Genomic DNA, 17,932 nt, shown 5'->3' with positions numbered 1-17,932 from the left:
GAGGCACAGCTGTTGATGTATTTTAAGGAAACAACTCAAAGAGATTACTTGTGTGACATGATGCATAAATAAAATAAAATAAAATAAAATAAAATAAAATAAAATAAAATAAACAAGCATTTTGGACCTCAACTTTGGCTGATCTCTGTGTTTAACAACAATTGTAGGAAGGTTTTAGCTGCTCAACCTCTCGTCACCAGCAAAGCAAGGTGAGCGGCATCAACCAACTCGCCCGCTCACGGGTTACCTAGCAACAACCTGTTGAGTAGGTTGCGCAGCAGCAGCTTCAGGTTTCGCCACCATGCCTCATAACTGCTTAAAACAAAAAATTTGGATGAAACAGGAAAGGTCACGTCACCAGCTTGGCAGTATTTCAGGTATTGAAAACCAAAAACTAATCATTAATTATCGATATGGACTGATATGAAATCCTTATGTCGTTCTCTTTGGTTCTCTGCCGTATCGTCCAGCTCCAGAAGATCCAAAGACAGTTTGTGGGACTGAGTGAAAAAGCTGTTTGCCTAAAACCTGATTCACTTCTGTCACGAGGAACGGCACGAATTTCCAGCAAACTGCAGCAAATACATTTTAATCAGTTTTTGTCTGATTTAATGTGTATTTCTGGTGTATCCAGGTATCCGGTTTCAACTGCATATTTTATGCGACAAAATATTTACCCAGTAGCGTAGCAACACAAGCCAGGATAGCCAGCAGGGCGGCAGTGCTGAGCCCCGGGGAGGGTAGCATGGACTGCTGAGGCAGACACACCGCCTCTCTCTCCCAGTCCGAATCTCCCTCCGTCTGCTTGTCCTTCTCCTCGGCGCGGGCTCCCCCCCTCAGGCAGGGGCAGACAGACACGGTGACCGTCCCCGTGCTGGTGAGGCCCGACGTCCCGTCCCTGAGGACGAGCGGGACGTACAGCGTCAAGGTGGAGGATGGGGAGCGGGACAACGGCTGGAGCTGGGACAGCAGCACCAGGCTGGCTGTGGGGCCTGCCGGGGAAAATCAGACAGAAAGGAAGACACGTGTTATTAATCAGCGGTTAACTGCCTCTTAGGATTCTCCGTTTTCTGTGCTAAATCATGGCAGGAGGTCGCGTTCTGATAACGGTGCCCCAAAACCCCAGCTTTCAACTTCGCAAATCTGTGATCGTGTCAGTTGCTGATTGATTTATACCTCTTGCAGGAATAAAGCTTTTGAAAATTTCAAACTTTTCTTTGTTTTTTTTTTTTTTTTTTACATTTTGCACAACTTGAACAATTTAAGTGACAGACCAGCATTGCTTGTAACAAGAATGACTATGCTATATAAGTTAATGATATGGCACTGCTTGAAGAGTCATGACAGGTACAGATGTTTAAGAGATGTGAACATGTCAAAACGCCGAGCTGCATCAATATATCTTAGTTGCCTTTCAATGGAGATGCTCATACTCTGGTAAAAGACTAAATGTCATGCAGAATAAAACAATCCAAAGCATCAAACTCACAAATATTCTGTTTGATTTCAGCAGGTGCAACCCAACAGCTCTGCCAGTTCTGTGGACACCAACACAGGCCAATTACTAGATTAGCGAGCCATTAAAGGAACCATTATTCTTGACTTCTGATCCTTAACGAAGCAACAATCGTCATCCATCGAGACGGACTGCCACGCACATAAACAATGTCTTGTAAACCCACCCATTGTAGCTCTGGGTGTAAAACCTTTGTCCTGCTGGAAGGGAAACCTCTGCGTTATTCTCAAGTCTTACGCTCGAGTCACCTTTCAATCAACTCTGAATTGTTTCATTTTCTCTTGTTCACCATAGAAAATCTCAGCTGCTTTGCTGATTAATGTCTGCCTTGCCCAGCCTGTTAGTTTTGGTTAGTAGTCACATCTTGATTCATTTGAAGTTGTACTCGATTGGATTTCATTTTGGAGTATCCAAGAAAAGGGGGCTACTATTTAGAAATGGTAACCATGCTCCCAAATTGCATTTTTTTCTATCGATTTGTCTTCCACTTCACAATGGTGCACTACTTTTTGTTCAGTAACATTAAATTCCAGTGAAATACACTGAAGTTTGTGTCTGTGGGGGGCAAAACAAAAGAATGCCAAGGGATATGAAAACCTTTGTAAGAGGCTAAAATTTCTGAAAGTACAAAATCTGACATGTTAAAGTGTTAGACAATATCTTGCATACAAGATATTGAGAATCTTGTATGCAATGTTTTTGCGATTGAAATGTCTCTTCTAACCTCCAACAAATAGATTTCTCTATGTGCATGGAAAATGTTTTTTTTTTTTTAAAGATATTTCTATATCAAATAACGGAGACTAAAAAAAACCCCAGAATGCCGTGAGATAAAAGAAGGCATGGATATTCTTTATCAACATGAATGTCACTGCAAAGTTGCACCAACATGACAAGGGTGATTATCCTGAATCCTCTCTGTTGATTGAAATCACAGATCAGATCATTCTCTTTGGTAACAAAGCAAATAATGAGGCACGTTTTTGTGACAAGCTGTCCATATGGGAACGGAACATGATCTTATTGTTCCTCTGTTCTGCTGCTGGATGACACATCAAAGAGGACTTTGAAACCACACGTCAGTGGATTTATCCTCCTGATCCGTGATCCATCACTGTGTTCTAATCAAGGGACAAAAAGCTGTTCAAAAAAGTTCTGGGCTTTGTATCGCAGAGACCCGGATGTCCCTGCTTGCCACCGACACTTAAATGAAACATGAGTTCAAGCCTTCGAATTTCAGAGATAAAATTGTTGCTGTGTTATATTATCTGGAAGCATGTGAAAAATGGAAACGATGATTTTTGACTTGTTCCTTTGTGTGGCTAAAATAGACACTTTCATCCAGAGTTGTGAGGGTGCAGTTGGATGCATGAGACAACACACAGAATGTTTGTTGTCTCTGCCTTGCATACAGAACTACAGGCAATGTAGAGAGACCAATTCACCTGAAACCCATGTTTTTGAACAGTAGATGGAAGCAGGAATACCAGCAGAGAATCTAGGTGTGCACCCTGGCCGGGATTCAAACACAGAACCAAGGCAACGCTGCCAGCATCTGCTCCACTGAGCAACCAAGAAATGTACACTTGTGGATGAAACAACGTGTTTCTACAAAACAACTCTTGGATTTTCCTATTTGATTATAATAGTTAATGTAAATATGGCTAGACGCTTTTATTCAGCTGAAAAATAACACAAACTTGAACCACGACCAGATTTTTCTTTTCTCTGTTGGACGTCTTAACTTTTTCCTACATGTCGTAAATAGAATGTCTACAGCCAGAAGCACAGATATGTTGTATGTGATCAACCGTTTTGAATGGTTGAGACCCATCTATACATGGAGGAAGTGGGACGCAAAATTTTGAAGTCTGACAAAGGAGCAACGCCTAGCCGCTAATTTAGATATGTGGATGTTACCTGGGTCAAAATTCAAGCCTTTACTGAACAAATCAACAACACCTGAAGAACGTAGCTACCATCTTTAGACTGTCTGGTAATGACTGATAAAGATGGAAGTCTTACCAATAAAGCACACACGAGCGCACACACACAGGGATTGCCACCTACGTTTTGAATCTCATCAGCCACTGGAACATAAACTACATCTACTGCTCATCAGAATCCCACAAGGGCAGAAGCAAAGGACCACAGACGCATTGGGAAGGCACAGATAACTTGAGGATAGGCCTAGACATACAGAATTCAGATTAATCAGTCAAACCACTGCAGGAGACGAGAAAAAAAGCAAAAGGACGTCATCATTCAATATGTGCTGCGGAGCGTCCAAGAAACTAATGGGGTCGAGCAAAGAACGACGTCGAAACGTGAAAGTTTTCTGTCACACTGAGGGAACCCAACACACGGGACGTGGTAACAACAGCAACAAAAGTTGAAAATTTTTCAACTTTCTTGTGTTGCATTGCTGGCCTACGTGTGAATTTCCCCCAGTGGCTTGGCTGTGGGAGGGCAGGTGATCGTATCCTCATTGTGTTAGTCCAATAGAAAATGAATGTAGAGAAAGAAACGTTGCCTCCCGTGTGTTGAACGCTTTAGGATATTTTCCAAGCATCATCTTGGGGTGCAGTTTAAACCCCAGTGTTGGGTTTACAGTGTGCTTACAGAGTGTTCACTGCAAGGCCAAAACCACGAAACAAAAGGAAGGCGGATGGTTTCTATAGTCCAGAGTTAAAAGGAACATTAAGATCGCTAAACTGGAGAAGCTAAGCAGCAGCTAGGCAAACGCTTAGCACAACACAGAAGAGCAAGAGACTAAGAAAGGCTAATAGAAAAAGGACTAATTCCTAATGCCTATTGGGATGAACTCAATTAAATTAATCCGTTTGGTCTTTTCACAAGCATTTTACAAAAACAGTAAGTAAATGTGACAGTGCTGGGGAGACGAATGCAAGGGAGAAATAGGACGGCAAACCAGTGGATTAAACTCAGAAGAAAGATGGATAATAAGGCAGAACAAAGGGACTGCTAGAGTTGGTTGACGGATTGATGAAGATTCAGCGACAGAAAATGAGGAGAGAGAGTTTGAGAGAAGCAGACAGATAAAAGCACAAGAAAGAAGGATATCTGAATAAACGGCGATAGGAAAGAGAATGTCTGGAGGAGAAAAAGGAAAAACATTTGGGATTTAGGGTCTTACAAAGTGCAGAAAAGCTGTCTGTCTGCCAGAAAGATGGGGAGGAAAACAAATAAATAAAGAGAGAGCACCTGGGAGGTAAAGATTAAATACCTACCACCACTGTCTCTGACGCTGAAGTTGAGGGCAACGCCGGATTCTGGAGGGATGCTGAAATACACGGTGCTGTCGTTCCCTCCCTCATCTCTATCAATCGCCCGCAACACCTGCACCACCTGAAACAAAGCGATAGAGTGCGGACGAGATTGAGTAAGGGGCGGGAATGAATAAGTGAATGTGACTGTGTGAGAAGAAGGAATACATGGAGGGGGAAGAAGAAAAAAAAACAAAAAGCAATGGAAAAACACTTTACAGAGAGTGCTTTTAGCAATGAACCATTAGCTGATGTCGGCAGGAATCATAACAAGCCAATTAGTGTGAAGACACAAGCGAGCAGTGTCTGATACACCAAATAAATAACAGCATCTGATGTGAATCAGCTTTCACAAATACAGTGAAGTGTGGCTTTCAATTTAGTAAGAGCATCTTCACTGGAAATGGTAACAAAATTAATCTAAAAGATATCTCCCGCAGCCCACGCGTGACGGATAATTTCTTTTTAATGAAAAACTCTGCTTGTCATTATGCAATATGTTCTTTTTTTTCATGAATGCGTTCGAGTTCAAGGCGGGAAAAGCAGGAATGAATGGCGCCGGATGTCCTCCGAGTCAGTCAGCGACTCCAGGCCTTCAGAGGACTCGCTGCGCCGAGTCCCGCTACGTTGTCGGCTTCTGGTGTGAATATTCAGAGGCGTTTTGTCTAATGACTTGTCAAGCCGAGACGTGAACACGCAACTTTAGCGGAGTGAAAGACATCATAATCTTCTTGCGTCGTCTCCCGCTCGCTCAAACAAGAACATACGCAGACACAAAACAACGAGGATCGCACATAAATCAACGGCGTTGCCACAGAATCACAGATTTAGTGGCGAAACGACAAAGACTCAAGCAGAGCAATAAAAACAGCAGCCAAAACAACAGATGGGCCAAGACACCAAATTATAGCGACGGAGCCAGCGTGGAATACAGAAGATGGAGGAGAGAACATAAAAACAGTGAGAGCGAAAGGCTGGCTTCCGCGGCGAGACTGAGGAGGGAAGACAAGATTTCTATAATTGAGATGGGATCAAATACGGGAAACCATGATGCGGAAAAACAGACAGGAAGACAAATAAAGCATGAAGGATAGTGGGATGGAGGGAGACAGTCTGGGAGAAGGCTGGAGTTTAATTACACCGGGAATAGCTGCTGCATTTGGATAACAGGCCAAGGAGGACTCACCTTCCTCTACGTACAACTTTGTTTCACCAAACTTTGTGCGCTTTTAGAATCACTTCCGGTCGAAACCAGACATTTATATACGCTAAATAAACTCCCCTAAAGGTCATTCAAACACCTTCTGTTTTATATCAGTTAGAATCTCCAAAATGGTTAATTTTTTATTGCAAAATGCAGGATGGTTAAGAGCAGTTTCGGGAAATTGATGTACTATATAAATGTAATTTTTTGGAAGACATAACTATTAAGATGTTAACATTTTGGGCATCCTTCCACACTGTTCAGTAGTTTTCTGGAGTGTTGGCCAACTCCTCTCGACAGAACGGATGCAATCGAGTCTGGTCTGTTGGCACTTTCCTGACAAACACCTCTTCATCTCTGCCCACAAATTTAAAACAGGATTAAAATCAATGATTATTGCCTCTCCAAAACAGTGACCGTCCTGTCCTCAAGTCGCTGTATAACCATTTCGGCATTACGATTAGGGTCATTGTCCAATGGGAACACATATTTTGCTCAAGGTGAAAATGCCTTGGGCACAAATTAACTTCCTGGCTCTAATGTTTTGAGGTGTGGCCTCGTTGTTCCCATGTAATGTTCTGTCCTTTCCTGTAAATGCTTCAATTTGTTTTAGATTTGCAAGATTCCCACTTCATTTCTCCTCCAAATGTAATGATGGTTGTCAATACAGCATATTTGCATGGACAAAGACTTCAATTTTAGCTCCATTAGACCAGAATAAAGGTATTTGTGCCTGCATGGATATGCTAAATGTAATCTGGCTTCTACATCTCTGAGTGTCCTGTCAGGCCGGGTCAGAGCAGGACTTGTTTCAGTGTAGATTCTGTTCTGAGATACTCAAGTTTAGCACCAAAGCATGAATCCGTCTCCTTCCTGAGCTTTCTAATGGGGTTTGTTACCATTAACAATTTGCAAATTGTATTTTAAAGCATGGATGCAAGCTTAAAGCTACCATGTTTTACTTTTAGCCTGCAAGACGAGTCAGGTTTGGTCATCCTATTTGATCAACTTCAATTACCTTTTGACCACGTTCATATACAGAGTCCTCACTTGGACATCTTTGTATCCTATTTTTAAGTTTTCAACAAGAGTTTCATGTTATTTAGACAGAAAGCATTGTCGTTGTTTTCACTTAAGAATTTCTTTTTTCTATTCTTGTGTCCTGTCTTGGCACCACAGGCTTTCCATAGAGTCAAGATGGTTGCCTACGGTAAATCGGGGCAGATTTACCAGACAAAAGATGTCCGAAGAGCAAATTGCACTTGCTTTCGGCCCTAGTGACCTCCAAAATAAAAAGAGGTCTGGGAAAATGTGAGCCCAGGTGAGGAGATGGGCAGGGTCAGCAGCTGGTACCATCTCGCTAAGTGTGAGCATCAACATAAAGGGGGAAACGCATTTAGATTGCCTTGGAAAGCCGAAATTTGCTGGGTCAACAAAATAATGTGCATGTAATCCAGTTTTGAAACTGACTAATACAGTCTGGTAGAAGGTTGGAGTTTAATTACACTGGGAATAGCTGCTGCATTTAGATACCCAGCCAAGCAGAATTCATTTTCCTCTACATTCAGCGCCGTATCACCAAACCCTATATGCTTCTATACTTGGCTCCAGACGAGCACAGAGCACTTCCACGTTTGATACAAAGCTGTTTTGACATACTTCATGTTCTCTTTTAGGAGAAATTAATAATATTCTAAACAACATCACAGCGCTTTTATCCAATTCCCTTTTTAATGACTTAATAATGTGTTCACAGACTGCCTGTTTCTGCTGCGCCTTCCTAACTTGCTCTAAATGCAAATGCAGCGTCGTCTTTAGAAAATATTCCTGATATATTCACGGTATGATTCAACCAATTCTTTGAGGCATTTCTGCATTTTGTTTATGAGGCATCATGCCAGGACTTGCACGCCATGGGGTAAATAAATAGTGTTTCTTTTTCTTGTTGTTTGTTTTATTTTTTTTATAGTTTTGGTGTTAAAAAAGATGCCGTCTTCCTTTACTAAAAAAAAAAAAAAAAAAAAAAAAACTAGAGGGAGCAGACATTTCCAAGCTTATGTTATATCTTCGAAATCCAAAAAAGGAAGATGACAAAAACGTATTTACAGTCACTGAACACCAAAAAGGTGATTTGCTTTAAAAATAACCCTGATGAGTTTTCAAAAGGGAAACGCTCAAAACAGCTGTTGGCCTCAGCAGGTTTATAATCAAGTTCAAGTTGTTATTGCTGCATGATGGACTTTAATGACTTAATAGTCACTCATGTGTTGTCCATAGTGTTCAAACAGCAGGCAGTTAAACAGACTTTTCACGCTTGATGAAATAACTCGGCTCAAAATTCCCGTGGCACTTTAATAGGTAAGCAGGTTTGCAACCAACTGAGCAGAACCTGCAAATGCCCACCGAACTTTAATTATTTACAATGACTGGACGATGATTTGTGACCCTTTCGATTTGTCATTACAAGCCCGTTTGTCTAGATTAATAAACCAGCCTCCGAACTGCAGCACTTCAAACTATACACAGATTTTTAATGCTTTAATAATTTTACGATAACAACACTACACAAGGATGTTCAATGAGTTGTTCCAAGTTCTCAACCTGTTGTTTATATTTCAGTGCTGTCAAGGTCCGACCGCGTGGGTTAACAAAACCACAGGAGAAATTAAATCTAAATTTGAACACATGAATTTGAAAGATGATTTCCGAGCCACTGATTCAACTTTGACTGTCATATTGACCTGAATGGTTAAAGGTGATAAACACAATCATATTAGATGCAGCAGCAAAAGTAAGATTTCAATAATGCTTCGTCTGCATTGAAACCTCATGTTGGCTGGTTACTGGTGTCAAGATGTACCAAGGTTTTAAAAACTTTTATTTTCAAAACAATTTAAACACGTCTTGCCTCAGAGATTTCTCGGACTGTTTGCGTAAAGTAAAAACAACAAGGCCCTCCCCCACTTGTTTCTGCCAACTTTCAGAAAATCTACTTTAGAGAATTTCTTCTTGTCTGTAATTATGAGAACATTTATAATCATGACTTGCAAACTTTAAGATATGTGTTGCAAATGACATCATTATTACTGCAACATTCACTGTGTGAGAAGCAACAATTATTCCTCCATTATCTATGATACATAGATATAAAATGGAAGAATAACCCTTGCTTTTCTATTTTAAATTAAAGTGATGCCATCATGTTGTATCCTTTAAAAACACTTTCTTTTTTAAGATACTGTGATATTATGAAACCAGTATTTTTACTTTAGGATATCATATTGTAGGAATGTTGAGATTTTGGTGATAAAGACCAAATTTTAACTGAAAATTTCTATCTTTATGAACCAAACTGTCAAACCATCTTATTCTTTCCCCTGCACCACATTTCCTGACAGCAAATCTGCTTTTCTCCCTCTACATGCCTATAACAACAACTTTCTATTGAATGCAGTGCCCATCTGCTGCTGCCCCAAAAGTCAATAATGTGCTTGCAGAGCCATGTATGTAGCTGTTAACACCTACAGCGGCAGCAGTCCTGCCATTATGAAAGCATAAATTCTTCTGACGTCTTGGTGACAAATTGCAATCTTTAGCAAAGCTGGCAACCTTTAAAAGTTGTTGAGCCGAGAACAGAGCAGAGAAAAAGTACAGAGCAGGTTTATAAAGTTGCTCCCAAGGTGGGAACACGCAGTACAACCTGTGACATTTCGAAATATGCTTGTTATGTCGTTGAAAATGGGTTTCAAAAAGCAACACTGCGACTGTCTCATCTTACCCGAAAAGCAGTTTTTTAACATCACCAATGGCTTGTTAAAAGGTGAACGTAAAGTTAAATGAGGCGCACGAACTGGTTGCCCCCTTAGTCCTAATGTTTTATTTAGTTATCGCAACCTGTGGCAATGTCCTTTTTGGTGCTGTGAGCGTATATGTTGGTAATTGGAGGGGATCACTCTGAACTAAAAGTTTCACTTTACGCAGATGATGTGATACTTTTTATTTAAAGTCCTATTTCTTTGCTGTCTTCGTCATTGCCTATGCAGTCCGATTTTTTTCTTCAAGTGAACTTTTTGTTTTAAATGAACAGACACTGGGATTCAAAACAAAGTGCAGCTCACACATCTGGGAATCACAATAACACAAAGGACAGAGTGTGTGTCATGGCGGACCCTTTTAAATGGTTAAACGTCAAACCGAATAGAGCAGAAAGTAATGATACTTAGACTTCTAAAACATGTTCATGTTGCATAAAAAATGAATTTCAGAAATAGAGAGTAAAGAGAATTATGCATGATACCTAAATATCTGTATTTACTGCAATTCAAGCAGTTATTTGTTTTATTACTAAAGTGAACATATTGTAATATGTTCTGTAGCCCTAAAGCTGAAGTTACAATGGCACCCCTTAAACGCAACTTTGATTGGCTGCAATATTCCAGACAAATAATCATTCATTTATATTTATTCTTCATACCTAAATTCCTCTTTGCCTCCACAGATGCTTTAACCTCATTTTACCTTTCCGACAGGAACTGTCTGTGAGAATTTTAGGAATCCAAAAGAAATGATTGACTGAAACACTAAAAGAATAAGTAGTTGCAATCCAAAGAGAATAGAAATCTTCATTCAGGGCTGGTGAAGGACGTGGATTCGGTCCAAAATTTCTTTTGGACTTTAGGAATCCAAAAGAAATGATTGACTGAAACGCTAAAAGAATAAGTAGTTGCAATCCAAAGAGAATAGAAATCTTCATTCAGGGCTGGTGAAGGACGTGGATTCGGTCCAGGTCGTTCCTCCCATGTCCTTCCTGGGTTCTCGTCTTCCTCTGCATTTTGATAAACCAGTTATTCCAGCGATCTAACACTTCCTCTAGGAGTGGAGTACGGTCGAAAAACCTTTCAATTTCTGCATTTTCTCACTTCACACTCCCTTGGTATCCAACCGCTTATTTCCACCTTCTTTCTCGGATCACATTTGCCAGGTTTAGTACGGAGCAGGTGGTGTCCGCTTTAAAAATCTTGTTTTACAAAGCGAGCCAGCCTTCCACAAGCATCTGTTAACGTAGTATTCCCTTCTCAAATCTGACTCTTTTAGAGAAAACTGCTGTTCAGACTTTCCCTTCGATCATTTCCCTCAATGTTTTTAGACGCCCAAGTCACTAACCTAGTTGAGGAGTTTTCACGTAAACCCATCAGGCAAAAGTTTAGAATAGATTAACTCTAGTAACTCTTGTAGAGAAACTCAAGCAGGATCCTTCGATCTGCAAGGAATGACTGAAATCTGCCTGTTTTTTTTTTTTAACGTGCTGAATAGTGTTACTGACCTAAAACTGACCCTTAGTTCTGTATCTGTGTTTCCTTAACAGATGTGAGCAATATTTTTGTTGATAGTCCCCTCATGTAAAAAAAAACACAATTTCACAACTGCTGTGTTTCCATTAAATAAGAAAAAAATAATAAGGAAAATTTAAATCACCTGTGAATAAGTTTGTTCCCATGACAGGTCATTAAAAGAAACATGCCACACAACCACTTCCTGTCATCTTCTTCGTCTTTTCCTTCAGTAGTAACATCCGGTTGTTGGTCACATGTCTGCTGCTGAGCGGGAAAAAAAGTGTTTCCATTGCAGTTTCGCGAAACACACCAATTTCGATACACTGGAAAAAACCACTACATCCTATGGCAAAATCTTTTTATTGAAAAAGTAGAGGTTTTTTTTTAATTGCCATGTTTTCATTAAGCAAATTTACTTCCGTATTTCAATTTTGCATAATTATATGGCTAGTGGAAAAGCTGTCACCAGTATAGTGCGAGTAAGATGGACATTTTACTTGTGTAAAGCATCCAGTCTGTTACCATATTATTGAGATCATCATATTTTGTTTCGTCCTGGAAAACATTAATTATTCCAAGGTTTCCTGTCGCCCTCAGCTTAGACACACTGGCTCTACCCAGAAGAAAGACCTTAACTTTCTAAAATATAAATTTTGAAATGCATCAAGAAGGCTAATAGCTTTTTCTGTAGATTGTTGTTCCTGACTAAATGGGGTGTTGTTTTTGGTTAAAAAAAGAAAAAGAAAAAAAAAGAAAAAGAAAAAAAAAAAGTTGTTGATAAAAGGTATTTGAAGTTAACACACAAGAGCCTACCAGGGGATGCGAAATCCTCTTCAAGGATTTACTGATCACTGCTTATCTGCCAGCATCTCTTCTTAATTTTGAGTCGTTCTCCAATACGTCCTGGAGCAGCATAAGATCATCACAGAACGAGGCTGCCATGGATACACTCGACTATCGGGATAGCATTAATTAAAAGAAGCACAGCGCCCAGTTTCCGCCGTCCAGACATGTATTGGGGAATTGATCAAAAAAAAGTTCTCAGCTTTGTCAGATCAGAGAAAAATTTGCTTCCTTTGGAGTTATTCGGCAGAATTTGGGGAAAACTTGCGGCAGGCTGTCTAACACAGTTCAGAGAGGAATGCTTCTGAGGAGCCACTCGACCCAAAAGACTTGATTGGTGGCTTTTTTTTCTCCTTTTGATGGTTGCACTGTGCTTTCATCCACATAAAAAAAGACTGTTGATCGAATTCTCACACGCCATTTAGTTAGTCTGACCCCAACCATTTCTACTTCGTTTTAAGTCGGTTTCTGTGCTGCTATACTTGACATTTTTTGCTTTCTCTGTGTAATCACTCCTTCGTGATCTTCATGCAGTTCTTCAAACTTGAAGGTTGCGATGCTTTTAAACATCCTGAACTGTCAGTGACATGCTTGTAAGAGATGTTGGTCCTCTACGTTACACAAAATATCATATTTACCAGAATATAAAGGATCTGCAATCGGGGGTCACTATGAATGATTTCAATACAAAAAACCCCATTGAAAAGCACAAGAATACCTGAAGTAAGGTAAGTGAGAAAATACAACACATAAAATATATGTCATTCATTATAATGAAATAATTTTTCATTATTTATGGAATAAAAGGAAATAATTAAAGCTGACCACACCTTATATGTTTCTATAGGACTTAACTGATTTAATTTGCATAAAAATAACTTTGCATTGCAGCTCCTGTCTGTTGTTTCAACAAACCCAAAGTCCTCATATACAATATAACTTCACCAGGCGAGGCAAAAATGTAGATTGGCCAAATTGTAGCAATTAGTCAACAACAGCAAAATTACAACCCTGTTAAGCATGGAGGTGGATGAGTGATGATTTGGGCATGTTTGTAACCAAATGATGACTTATACATTGTATGTTCAAGGTTTCCTCCAGAAAACTTTCTAAGCCTGGCAGATGGATGCCAGAGCAGTCACTCATCCAGCGGCCCATCATGTTTATGAGTTAAAAAATGTTTAAAGCTTACAGGAAATTTGAAAATATCACTTGATAAGTATGTGTTATTGAAAAATTGAAACATTAATACCTGAACACAAACTACAAAATCTTTAAAAAATGCAAACATTTTAAAAAGACTTAAAAAAAAAAAAAGCAATGCTTAGCCTGGTGAGGGCACAAGTACAGCCTGGTGGCCCGCCAGGCTTATAATACACTGCGGGAAATCCTGTATGTTTGGGGATAAATGGCAATGACAACAATAATAATAAAAACAGGATGTAGTGTAAACTCTAGATTTTGGGCTACAACGCACAGCGATCGAAAAGCAACAAGACAAACAGAACAACAAATACACAAATATATATCACATATAGATATGAAGAATGAGTTGTACTCAAACCAACATACCTTACTCTGAAATTTACAGTTTCCCTTCCTGTTTTACAGGGTCGGATTTTCAGTCTATTCTCATTTCTATGCTGATGAGATTTAATTGTCTGTGTTAGTGGTCTACACGGGTTCTACTTGAACAGTGCTTGACTGTTCAAATAGTCAAGCACTACGCAGCCTTGTGGGGGCTGCTTAGGTTGCAACCCCCTCAAGAACCTGAACAAGATGAATGAGCACATAGAAATTAAACATCCAGACTTTCAGAGCAAGCTAACAGAGCCCTTCAAAATGTGCGGGAAAGGTTATGTGCAACAAAAACACAAAAGAAACAAGGTGAGAAATAAAACTGAGTTTTCTACGAGTAGTCTAAAAATATCTGGACAATATTCTCAGCTTCTAGACTTTCCCACCAACAATTTAAATCCAGTTTTAAAGTTAATTTAAGCCCAAACCGACCTGGCCAGCGTTGGACGAGTCGCACAGGGCCGTGGAGTATTGCCTGTCGAGCTCGGGAGCGTTGTCATTGACATCTAACGTCTCTATTCCGACCACAACTCTGGACACCTGGCTGGGATTGTCTGGGAAAGGCAAAGAGCAGAAATAGACATTTTAATGTTGCCAACCAAATACATCTACACATTTGATCCGAGTTTGGAAAATTATATGAACACAAACAAATAGGGAGAAAAAGTATAACACACACACACACACACACACACACACAATTGAGTGCAGGTTTGCGCTTCATTAATTCTGTGCAATTGTCCTCATAGGAACGATCAAACATTTTAGTCTTTGTCCAAAAAGCCTCAACAATTCTCAGATCCCATTAGCCAGCAGTCATTTGGCTAAAGGAGCCGTGGTACATTTGGTCTCATTTGGATCATATTGCAGCTCCCAGGATCCCAACTGGATGCTTTTATGGCGGTCCGATTTCTGCACATTGAGGAGTTCGATTCGCAGCCAACGCTCCTCAAAGTGTCAAGAGTACGTTCGTTCCTTTAAGAAAGAGAGACGTCGGGCAGAGAGGAATGTCGAGAGCAGTCGGTGTGTGTGCGCGCCACACAAGGTTGCAGTTTAAATGGATTGGCTTTGGCTTTTCCACTCCACAATCACTTGGCTCTACTCGCGTTCAGCCATAAAGTTCCAATGGCAGAGTGTCAAACAAGTAAAGTCGGAATCTCCTCGCCATTCGTCCGCTTTACATTTTAGCCTGCTGTATAAAAAGCTCACAAACATCACGGTAACTCGTTTGTCTGGGCGGCCAACCTGACGCCACGCTTTCTATAAATGCGAGATGAACACATTTTGCATACACTTCCCGAATGCGGAGGGGCAGCGACGCGTCACGGGACAGCGGTGACCGTTTCCCGCCACAACCGAGAAAGCTGAAAATGAGCTGCAGCCGCAATGCCACTGGGTGAGCAGGGCTGCCTGTGGCCATGGCAGAGCTCCCACTGTGTTTGTGTCAACACAACCACCAACAGTCTGTTTATTAGATAGAGCTCATTATTCAAGACAGGAGCTCGCTGTGCAGCCGCTTCAGCCGTACCGGCGATCTCCTGCCACAAGCAGCCCTGAGTAGATTTTAAGCAAAGATTAGCTTCATCCGGGACAGGACTTGGCAGCAAAGCAACTTTCCTTCATTGCACGCAGTGGGCAGCATTATTTAACAATGCTCTCTCGCTTGTACAGAAATAAAAATTAAAAATGGATCGCATCGTTTGGGGCTTTAAGGAATTGCAGCCAGCCAAAAAAAAAAAAAAAAGGAATGCTGCTGGAACTGAGCCAGGCTTTACCAACAAGCTGGTGTTGATTCGAAGAATACCAAAAGAAATAAAGCAGAAAATAGACTCCTTTTTTTTTGTCAATGTCTGTTCAATAACCCATATAGCACGTGCAATCTGAGTCTGGAAACTGACAGCAAGGACGATTGCCAGCACTATAGAACTACTGAGTGACTAATAAGATGATTCATCTAGCTGTTTTTGTGATCCGCCACACTGTTGGCAGATGAGAAAAAGTTTGGATTTGATAAGGCATAAAAGTGATGTTTGATTTAGAAGAGGAGCTGTCTTTAACATCAAAATGAGGTGCTATTATCTCACTTCATTGCTCCCATCTTCTCAGCTGAGGCTCTTTTTTTTCCCTTTTAGCTAGTTATATTTCACAGAGATAATCTAAAAAGCTAACAAGGTTAGGTGAGCTAAAACAGAAACAGTGTTTTATTTGGATTAGCAGCCACGGCTTTTCGCTGCCAGCTAATGACAGTGCTGCTGTCAGACTTTCGCTGCGGTTTGGATCATCCAACAGATGCACATTCCAGTAAAATTACCTGTGGTGAATGAGAAACAATGTCTATACAACTCGCTCTATTTTTCCACTTATTGGGTTGGAGGAATAGCTTCCTTTTTAGTCAACCATACAGCCTTTGTGCTTTTTCCTCCTTTTCTACATTGTGTTTTGTGATAAACACAAACCCAGTGATTTAATTGTCAAAGTTCATGTCAGAGAACATCAGAGAACAAACCTACAGAAATTAAGCTAACAGGCCAGGAAAGAACAGCATTAATTAGAGAGAGACTCTGGAGGAGCTGCAGAGATTCACAGCTCCGGTGGCAGAATGCGTTGACTAGACAGCATTAGTCATACGCTCAAATATATTCTTAAGGTCGTTAGATTATCTTCATAAAGCCATCCTGCATGTGTCCTAGTATAGTTATATTCAAGAAGAAAAAACAATCTAATTTTGGGTTTTAGAACAAAGCCAAATGTACAAATTGTGAAAGAAGACAAAAGCCACCATTTTCTTAAAGGAACATTTGCATTTTTTTTAACATCTAGTTTGCAGCTTCAAGCATGTAAGTTTTACAAAATATGTTTTTCACATATTGGTAAAACTGTTACCATGTTGTAACCGTTTTAACATGAGACAGATAAACTGTGACATGGTAAAAAAAATAAAAAAGTCTCTTATTTACTGTAAATTATGGGCAGCTGTGGTTTCCAGTATTTTACTGTGCAGTTGGTCAAAAACAACCAATCAGAGCCAGGAGGAAGATCTTAGCGCTACTAATCAGGCTCGTGTACGTGCTTGCTCAATGTGCTAATGGCGGAGAAACAACATACCATTACAGGTAAACCATTTATCCGCCGTCATAGGCGGCCATGCTAACTAGCCTTAGCATTTAGCAGTGCTAAGACCCTCCTCCTGGATCTGATTGGTTGATTCTGACGGCGCTGTCTTTTTGTTCAGATGACAGTAGGACCACAGGGGGGAGGCAGAGGAGCTCGATTTTTTCACAAATTATCTGTTTCGTATTGTTCTGTCACAACATAGTGACAGTTTTGGCAAATATGTAAAAAAAAAAAACCCCAAAAAAAACATTCAAGCTACATACTGCTGCTTTAATGACAAAACAAAGGGACTAAAAAAATACTTTGTATCAACTAGATTATTTTTCTTTTACCTTTTTATTTAAAAATATTTCCCCCAGTTTCCCACAGGAGGCAAGATCCACTATGGATCCCTGAGCCAGATCAGTGACTCCAAACATCTAGCCACAGCTATATGATCAAAACATAGAACGGCCCAGTCAAAGTCCAAGCCTGACTCTGTAACATGTTCACAGCTCTCTCTGTCCAATGTTACTGAATTAAGCTGTTGGGTAAAGAGAGGAATGAGCAAATATGCTCGTTTCTAAGGCGAGGTGAACACAAATGCAAGCCGCACTTTTTAGATTTCATTTGAACAAAATGTTGAAACAAACGTAGAATTTTCCTTCCACTTCATTGATATGCACAACTCAGTGTTGGTCCACCACAGCAAAGCCCAGCGAAGTAACATTAAAGTCTGTTAATAGAACATAAAGGAATGTGAAAAGGCTGAAGGGGAGTGAATACTTTTATGCACAGAAGTTCCTATTTTTTATTTATTTTTTTTATAAAATTTTGCGTTATTTATGCTTTTGCACATGGAATTCAAAACAGCATGCGTGACTTTGCAGCATATTAATGCACTGTTTAGCTTTCAGGAGATTTGTGTGTGTGTTGGCACTAGGCGGTACAACGCAAATTACTCGAAAGGCTCTACGCTGGCACTTATTGCTTTCTTAAAACAAATCACTCGAAAACATCTATTTACAAAATTACCTTTCATGCATGATTGTAAGCTCCACGACATCGACTTCAGATG

At 40.2% G+C, this 17,932-nt stretch overlaps 1 protein-coding gene across 2 annotated transcripts in view; it reads right to left on the bottom strand.

The window, feature by feature from the left end:
- Positions 1 to 17,932, bottom strand: part of cdh24b (cadherin 24, type 2b) — a 49,799-nt gene that overhangs the window by 12,388 nt on the left and 19,479 nt on the right. For both annotated transcript variants that reach the window (XM_016671794.1, XM_016671795.1), the window contains exons 4-6: positions 14,194 to 14,315; positions 4,768 to 4,885; positions 678 to 992 (exon numbers count right to left, since the gene is read on the bottom strand). In XM_016671794.1, coding sequence (XP_016527280.1) covers positions 678 to 992; positions 4,768 to 4,885; positions 14,194 to 14,315 — 555 coding nt within the window. The remainder of the gene's footprint in view (positions 1 to 677; positions 993 to 4,767; positions 4,886 to 14,193; positions 14,316 to 17,932) is intronic.

This window comes from Poecilia formosa, unplaced genomic scaffold (genome assembly GCF_000485575.1).
Source record: "Poecilia formosa unplaced genomic scaffold, Poecilia_formosa-5.1.2 Scaffold51, whole genome shotgun sequence".
Taxonomy (NCBI): Eukaryota; Metazoa; Chordata; class Actinopteri; order Cyprinodontiformes; family Poeciliidae; genus Poecilia; species Poecilia formosa.
Note: the sequence above shows the minus strand (reverse complement) of the source record. Positions and strands in the feature narration are given on the sequence as shown.